Source organism: Choloepus didactylus, chromosome 11, assembly GCF_015220235.1.
Source record: "Choloepus didactylus isolate mChoDid1 chromosome 11, mChoDid1.pri, whole genome shotgun sequence".
NCBI classification, from domain to species: domain Eukaryota; kingdom Metazoa; phylum Chordata; class Mammalia; order Pilosa; family Megalonychidae; genus Choloepus; species Choloepus didactylus.
The window spans coordinates 9,288,658-9,297,643 of record NC_051317.1 but is presented as its reverse complement, the minus strand read 5'-3'; the positions used below and the strand labels follow the sequence as shown (position 1 = coordinate 9,297,643).

Here is an 8,986-nt window from a genome sequence, read left to right as displayed (position 1 = left end):
TTTTTTTTTTTCCCTTCTCCCTCTTAAACTAGTCACTGTATTTTCAGAAACTAGGGAGAGAACCACTGTACACCTACTCAACCACACGGAACAAAAACTCCCAGTACATTCTGGAATGATATCCCGTCCCAACCGGCTTGTGGGAGACACCTAGCCCGGGCCTGGGTTGGTGCGTACACTATTTCGTTCTGCCTCTTACTGAATGAAGACACTTTAGGAAGTTGTCCAATGAGAGACGCTGAGTAAGGGAGCATAGTCTTAAGGAGGCGGAAAATTTAACACCGGAATAATGGTAAATGCGTCCTGATTGGTCCGGCTTCTTGCCGCGGTAGACCAGCCCCCTGTGCACCGCGTGGCCATCTATCAAAATAACTAAGCCAATCAGCGGTGAAAGTAGGGCCCACCGCCCCTTCCCCTGAGGAAAGGCCACGCCCTTCAATATATTACTCAGGAGGTCAGGCGCGGCCCCTTCTGCTCCGAGCTGAGCCGGGGAGAGGGTAGGCTCCTCTCAGCGGCGCTGCGGAGACCTCAGCCCAGGACGCTGCCCCTCCCCGGGCCTCTCCCCTCTTGCCCACGAGTCCCCACAGTTCGTAGGCCTCTCGGATCTGATACCGTGGGGTGAGGTGCGAGCAGGCCCGGGGAGGGTGATTGCTGAGGAGCCGCTATCGCGATCAAGGTGAGCTGGGAGTGCGGGGTCGATCCCGGGGTGGGGGCGGGGGGTGTGTGGCAGCGGGAGAAGCGAGCAGGGTTGAGGATGCAGGGTAAGGGAGAAGTTCTGGCCTCGCGTCCTTTTGCACGATTAACTCTCCCGCTGATGTTAGCACAAGCCCCGGCTTGTCCGAGCCTGGAGGGGCGGGGCCGGATCCATCCTCGCTGAGGTGTCTTGTGTCATGCCCTCCCCGTCCCAGGGACCAGCCCAAGGGCGGAAGAGTTGGTCTTACTTAATGGGCTCTCATTTGTTCCCCTCTTCCGTCTCCCAACCCTAAAATATCCCGTCTCCTGGCTTTCATTTGGTGTGGGAAGGGACCGTTCGTGTAACCAGCGCTTAGCTTAATACCCGGGACGTAGTAGATGTGTAACATACAGTCTTAAATGAATGAGACGTCTACATTCATCTTGCTGTATGACTACGTTCATCTTGCTAACTAGGCTAGACCCCCTACTACGGGCTTTGATGGCAATCTTTAAAGTTCCTTTACTAACACCAATAAAAGTTAATTATTGAGTCCTTGCAATGTGCCAAGCACTATGCTAAACTCTACGTGAATCCTTGTTTAATTAATCTTCATATCTAAAGAGATAGTTATCGTCATTTCATAGATGTATAAATAGGTGTTCACACTTTTTATCATCCAGTGTCTATTAAGCACCTACTATATTTTTTTAACTCTACCTACATAATCTGGTTTCTTGCACACAAGTCCATGGGGTAGGTATATGGCAAAATGCATGCTACCATCTGATTTCACAGGTGCTTGGTATTCTGTCTTGGAGCAGTCTATTAATAAGTTATCTACTGATAGTTAATGACTTGAAGTATTTCTTGAAAATTTGCAATTAAAAAAAGCATGTTTCCTGCCTTCTAGGAACTCCCAGTTTAGGATGAGTGACAAAGGGAGAAATATTAACAGATAGCACTCTACATTGAGTAGATTCACAGGGGAGATTTGTGTTATTAAGCACTTGGCACAATACAAAGATGGCCAAAGAAAGTGGGTAGAGCTCTTACACTCCTTTCTGGGTTTTGTTCTATATATAGATGATAGAGGTCCTGACAACAACTGACGCTCAGAAACTGCTACACCAGCTGAATGCCCTTTTGGAACAGGAGTCTAGATGTCAGCCAAAGGTCTGCGGCTTGAGATTAATTGAGTCTGCACACGATAATGGCCTCAGAATGACTGCAAGGCTAAGGGACTTTGAAGTAAAAGACCTTCTTAGTTTAACTCAGTTCTTTGGCTTCGATACAGAGACATTTTCTCTAGCTGTGAATTTACTGGACAGATTCCTGTCCAAAATGAAGGTATGTTTACAGCTACACTACCCTATTAATTTTGTTCAATGTGTTTTGGAGAAGGAATTCTTTACCTTTTTCTAGCTTTTGGCTGGAATTCATAAACTTGCCCTTTTTTCTTTTAGCAAGTAGCTGAAACAGTATGGTAATTCTCCGTACTACAGCATTCCTTAATCACTGCCTGTAAATACAATTCTAACTATTTGACCTAATCAAGTCTTGCTAATTATTGGCATTTCCAGCATTGGTTTGCATGCAATAAAAAGAGTATCTTAGGAATAAAATATATTTAATCATTCCCTATAATGGATAAGCAAGATACCTGAGTAACTTTCAGAGCTTAACTGTTAAAAATACACCTGCCTTTTCTGTGTGTCCATGGTCATTAGTGGATAATGAGATAGTGTAACAATTAAAATGAAACTCTTCTTTTAGTCTTCAGTACCTAACAATGCATCTCATATAAAAAGAACTCAGTATTAGTTGAATTGAACGGTTCAAAGAAACTTTTGTATTAGTTTGTTTGACAGACTGATTAAACTCTTTAGACACTTACCAGGTTTAGGCACTGGCCTTGGAATTGTAAATGTTGCACAGATGAATATATAGCTGTCCCTCAAGTATATTACAGTTCTACATGGGAATAAGATGGTTACACCAATAACTATCATAGAAGGCATAAAAAGAAAAATAATTACATTATACCTTTAAAGAGATAAATATACTGGTAAAGGCTTTTTAAAGTTTTGAACTGAAAAAAGACTGGGTAGGATTTTGGTGGTGTCTCACATGTTGCAGACATTCAGAAAATGATGAATAAATGAAAAAAAAGTGATTAGTAACGGATAAGGCTTTACAGGCAGAGAAAACAGTATGTGCTATTGTACTTAAAAAGGATTTTACATATGTTACTAAAAAGAAAACAGCCTGGAAAAGGCATGACATCCTGGAAAGAAATTTTGTGAATAAGTCATCTATGTAAGGTGTTTCAATTCATTATATCAGTCTTTGACCAGTTAACTTATTTGGTCAAACTCAAGCACGGTACAGTGATGAGAAACAATAAAAAATTTTCTATGCTGAAGCTGAACATCATAGTGAAACTTAGTCTAATTACTCAAAAATTGGTTCCAAGTGGGGTGTGTAGCATTCACAGATGACAGATGAGGTATGAATGATCTTGCTAAGCCCATTACAATTGAGAAATATACCTCAAAGATACATTTTCCTAATGATAGGTCTGAGTTCTAAATTGTTCCTTGTGTTTTATTAATTGAAATAAGGCAGAGATGTGGGGTTATTATTTCTTTTTTAGGTACAGCCTAAGCACATTGGGTGTGTTGGACTGAGCTGCTTTTATTTGGCTGTAAAATCAATTGAAGAGGAAAGAAATGTCCCATTGGCAACTGACTTGATCCGTATAAGCCAGTATAGGTTCACAGTTTCAGACTTGATGAGAATGGAAAAGATTGTACTGGAAAAGGTGTGTTGGAAAGTCAGAGCTACTACTGCCTTTCAATTTCTGCAACTCTATTATTCACTCATTCAAGAGAACATGCCATGTGGAAGGTATGTGATCTTTGTTTTCAACAAAGGACATTTGAAAATCAGAATGGTATCTGAATGTTACATAAAATTAATATCCTCCTAGAATTTCAATTAAAAAAGTAAAATGGCACCTGTAGTTCCTTAAACTTCACTATCCAGCACCAGTGAGATGACTTTTAGTTGTCAATAGTTCCTGGAAGTCTATGAAGGTTAATTCTTAAGATCAGATGATATTTCAACTTGAAATTTTCCATTGCTAGACTAGTTAACTTATAGAATTTTATAGGTTAGCATCTAACACAAATTTATGGAGAAAGGAACTTGATGAGATGTGAAAAAATATCTATTAAAATGTAAGGAAAATAAACTTTGTTTTGTGGTATGATGCTTTTTATTTTTTATTTGTTTTTTGGCCCAAATCAGTTAAAACTCATGTGTGGTTTCCTTAAGAAATTAATGTATCCAAGGAAAGGGGAATTCCTTCACTTCAAAAATTTTTTTTCCTATGATAAACTTCCTATGATATAGACTTCACTTTAAAAAATGACTAAAATGTTTTTCTAAACATTTGTCTTCTAACTAGACGTAAAATTATCTACATAAAATTAATTTCATCTTATTTTTAAAGGAAAAACAGCCTTAATTTTGAAAGACTAGAAGCTCAACTTAAGGCATGCCACTGCAGGATCATATTTTCTAAAGCAAAGGTAAATATTTTATAAAGATTAAACCTATTTGTATAAATTTTTTAATTTGATATTTATTTAAAAATTTTTCTTTCTTTTAGCCTTCTGTGTTAGCATTGTCTATCATTGCATTGGAGATCCAAGCACAGAAGTATGTAGAGTTAACAGAAGGAGTAGAATGCCTTCAGAAACATTCCAAGGTGTGTCAAATTCACAGCCTATGTCCTATTAGCAGTTGTAAAAGAAACGAAACCACTTGTCCTATCTCCTGAAGTAAAATGAGATGTCATCTGTTTAACTGAAACCTAAGTAGCTTATCCTCAATATTTTTTGATGAGGAAAGACACATGTTAATAGCATTGCATTTATTACTATAGTTTAATGGTGGGGATTTATTTTAATTGAGTAATAATTTTAAAAATTTCATATACAGATAAATGGCAGAGATTTGATCTTCTGGCAAGAGCTTGTATCCAAGTGTTTAACTGAATATTCATCAAACAAGTGTTCCAAACCAAATGTTCAGAAGTTGAAATGGATTGTTTCTGGGCGTACTGCACGGCAACTGAAACATAGTTACTACAGAATCACCCACCTTCCAACAATTCCTGAAACGGTTCCTTAATTGGTAAATTTGGTTCATAGTTATTCTCCATATAGAGAAACTTTTCCAATATTATAATTTTTTTCCACAATTGAAGAATTAAAATCTAAATTATTGTTTTCAAAATAAACAAAATGGAGTTGGAGCAAAGGGAAAAATAACAACTCATCTAATAATTAATATTTGAAGGCATTTACTACATACAGGGTACACCACACTAAGAGTAAATAATTATCCAACCTCTGATATGTACACTAATCATTTTTATTAAATATCAGCTTAGAAAAATCCTTCTTAATAATCTGAATGTTAAAAGTAGCATTAGAATAGAAGTTTTTAATTGCATAATAGTTTGCTATATGTAGACCCAAGCTCTGGTTCACAGTATATGTCATTTGAAGTTAACACAAGCCTGAGTTGGGCAACAGGACCAAAAGTCTGAAACATAGATGAACTAATTTGAAGCTATTAGCTTATTAGCAAAATCAGTGTGAACTTGAATATGGCAGATGGTCTCCATATTAAATATTTGGAAACTGCTAGTGTGTCTCAACACCAAAGTTGCACACTATTGCTACAGCCATTGAACTAACTGTAAAGTAGTTATAATCATAAAGAATGTCCAGACCCCTGCATACATGATATTCATCCTTGCCATCTAAATTACTTAACTTACAGTGGTGACTTATCTTTTTCTACTCAAAACCAAGTGTACCATTTTTAATATGTCTACATGTGACATAATTATGAAACTGAGATCTGAATAGTTCATTTTAGCAGTAGCTAGTAATATTTATGTTTGGCAGATTTTTGGTAACTTGGTTTTTGTTTATTTATATAGGATTATTACAGCAACAATATCTCCTCTCTGAAGCCTTTTTCCACTACCCTGAGCTATGGATTCATTAGTGTTATAACAGATTTAAGCTGTGAAGTCTTGAAATATCACAACTAGATTAACATTGATGTTCTCAGACTTGGGAAAACTGCCTGCTTAATATTATGCTACAGAATTGTTTAGATTTGAATTCATCTATGAAGCCTACAAATCAGCTAACAGCATACATACAAGCCTGGGAAGATAAACTGTGAATCTTCATTTCTAACATTGATCCAAATTTCTATATTGGATCAATATATGTATTTAGATGGTACTGAAATTGGTAACCTACTTAAGTCTCATTTTAAGTGTGTTTTTTAAATTGTGAGGTGTATATCAAAACCAACTTTCACATGCACTTTTCAGGCATAACAGAGTACTATTCTAGGCAGTATAAATGATTTCTTGGTACTCACAATGCCAAGTGATGGATATTCCATAGATGTGGATTTATTACTACATGGCAATTACATTTAAATTTAAAGGCATTTTATATAAAGCAAAAAATACAGTCCTGGTAAGCTTGGCATATTCATTAAGTTATTGTTAATATTTTTTCTAGAACACAGGTGATGTTTATATCCATGATAAAAATTTTTATATAGAATCTATTGCCTCAGTCTAATCCCATCGAGAAAGTCAGCTTCTCTTGTAACAAAATAAATTATTACTCTTGTAACAAAAAAAAAAATTACTTGCTTTACCCCACCAAAGCAAGTAGAGGCTAAATTAACACTCTAGAGGTTTTCAACAAGGACCACTTATATAAAATTGCCATTCTTTAATTTAGATTAGTTTAAAAGGAAGAGAGTACACTTTGAGTAATGCCCATACTGTGCCAAAACAAAGTCTTAAGGAGATCCCTCAAAATAGGTAATGTTCAGGATTTTCCATGTAATCAGTGAATGTAAGGTCGGCAGTATTAAAGTTGCCATTGTAACAGTCAGTCAGTGCAAATGTGTAGCCTGGGTCCAACTAGAATAGCTGTTCCAATTCAGATTTACTTTTGACATCATGTTATGGATATATACTGAAAAATAAACCAAAGAACTACAGTAATGCCTAAAAAGTTATACCTAACTTTTGTAAACTATGTTTGTGGATAACTATTCAGTTTTCCCAAATGAGTGATACATTTCATTTTGAATACATCGGTGTTAATTTTGAGTTGGCAGAGACAACCTAACAAACTACCATTGTGTCTGGTACTAAACAATATACCTTTCAATAAAATTACTGAAATGGATTCCTTTCCAGGTGCATTTTGTTTGTGTTTCTTCTGATTTAAATGAAGAGTCTCCTGATTTAATTAACTATTTTGGCAAAGTAGTATAACAAAAAGCTATCTCTACTTAGTATATTTCAACGTAGCACTAAAGTAAGATGCATCTTAGCAGAAACAATAAAATCTCTTAGTATGGCTTTTACCTATGTGGCACTTTACTTTCTAATGGTTACTTTAAAAAGATGATGACAAATATGTTTAATATGCATTAAAAGCTGGTGTTAATGCACTATTAGTCACTTTTGTCACTTAGATTCATCGCTGCCATGTATACCATCCTTACACAATTTCATGCTTAGAATCAGCCCACCTGAAAGTTACTGCAAACCCTGTTGCCTAATTAAACAGTATTCCAGAGAAGTGGTTGCTAATGACAAGTAACTAATGCCAAGTGCTATGTTAGCCCTCTTAGATCAATTGGTACTACTATGGGAACTGAACCAATTAATATATGATTTTGAACTGTTCATTTTAATTAAACTAAAAAGCCATCTTAACACAAACATTACAAGGAAAAATTATTTTAAAAGAAAGCTCCTTGTGTGCTTGACTCAGACTAGACATACTTAATAACCCCCTTTTCACAAGTGTTATTAAAAAAAAAGGTAAAAAGCACCAGAACTTTAAATCTATTTCCAATTATGTGACATATAATTTAAAAGCAATAGACATTTCTGATCTAACATTTGTGATTAACAATGATAGTTTTTACTGTCGGGTACTACTGCTAAGTGTTTTATATCATCTCATTTAATTCCCTTAACTGAATGAGGTTGTCCCACTTTACAAATGAACCAGAGACACAGAAAAGATAAATGATTCCTGGTACTTGGAGGTAGGATTCAAAATCCGGGCAGTTCTGACTCTAGGGGCTGTGATCTTAACTACTCTGCACATTACCTCTCATAGCAAATTTACTGTACCCATGTAAATTTGTATAATTTCCCATCAAAACTATATTCAGGCCATATTAACAGTGCTATCATCATGGTCCTAGAAGAATAATAATATTCAGTGAACTTATTTTCTTTAATTTATACTAATAGTTTTTGTCAAATTTATTACTTGATAAAAATAAAATCCATAATTTTTTATAAACCTAGAAAAGTAAACATAAATAAAAGATAAGTCAATTTTTATATTAATTCAGACAAAGTAGACTAGGAGCAATCAAAATTACCTGAGATAAAGGACATTATATATACAATAAAAGAATCAATTCACCAGGAAGACATGACAATCCTAAATACCTACAAGCCTAAACTTCAAAGCCTAAAAATACATGAAGCAAAACTGACAGCATTGAAAGGAGAAATGACAAAGCCGGTTATAGCTGGAAATGTAAATACTCTTCTCTCACTTATCTACAGAATATCTAGAAAATCAGCCAGGATGTAGAAAATCTGAACAATACCAAAAACCAACTGGATCTAACACGACATACTAAAACAGCAAAATAAGCATTCTTTTCAAGTGTACATGGAACATTCACCCAGATATAGCATAACCTGGGTCATAAAAAAAAAAAAAATTAACAAATTTAAAAGAACTGAAATCACAAAAAGTATGGTCTTTGACCAGAATAGAATTAAACTAGAAATTTTAATAAAAGTTAACAGGAAAATTTCCAAACCCTTAAAAATTAAACTACAGACTTCAAAATAATTCATATATCTAAGAGGAAGTCTCAAAGAAAATTAGAAAACATTTTGAACTAAACGAAGATGAAACTAACAAAATGTATGGGATGTAACTAAAGCAAGTACTTAGAAATTTATAGCATCAACTGCTTTTGTTAAGTAAGAAAAATGGTCTCACATCAATAACTTAACATTCCACTTTAAGAAATTATACAAAGAGCAAAATAAACCAAAGCAAACAGAAGGAAATAATTTTTAAAAGGAGAAAAGTCAATGAAATTGAAAACAAAGAAACAATAAAGAAAAATCAATGAAACCAAAAACTGGTT

At 35.3% G+C, this 8,986-nt stretch overlaps 1 protein-coding gene across 1 annotated transcript; it reads left to right on the top strand.

Moving 5' to 3' along the window:
• Positions 1-454: 454 nt before the first annotated feature.
• CCNG1 (cyclin G1) lies at positions 455-6,978 on the top strand. The gene is made up of 7 exons (XM_037799347.1): positions 455-676; positions 1,760-2,023; positions 3,330-3,583; positions 4,191-4,269; positions 4,350-4,448; positions 4,682-4,876; positions 5,694-6,978. The coding sequence occupies exons 2-6, from the start codon at positions 1,760-1,762 to the stop codon at positions 4,871-4,873; spliced, it is 888 nt and encodes a 295-aa protein (XP_037655275.1). The 5' UTR covers positions 455-676; the 3' UTR covers positions 4,874-4,876; positions 5,694-6,978.
• The last annotated feature ends 2,008 nt before the right edge of the window (positions 6,979-8,986 follow it).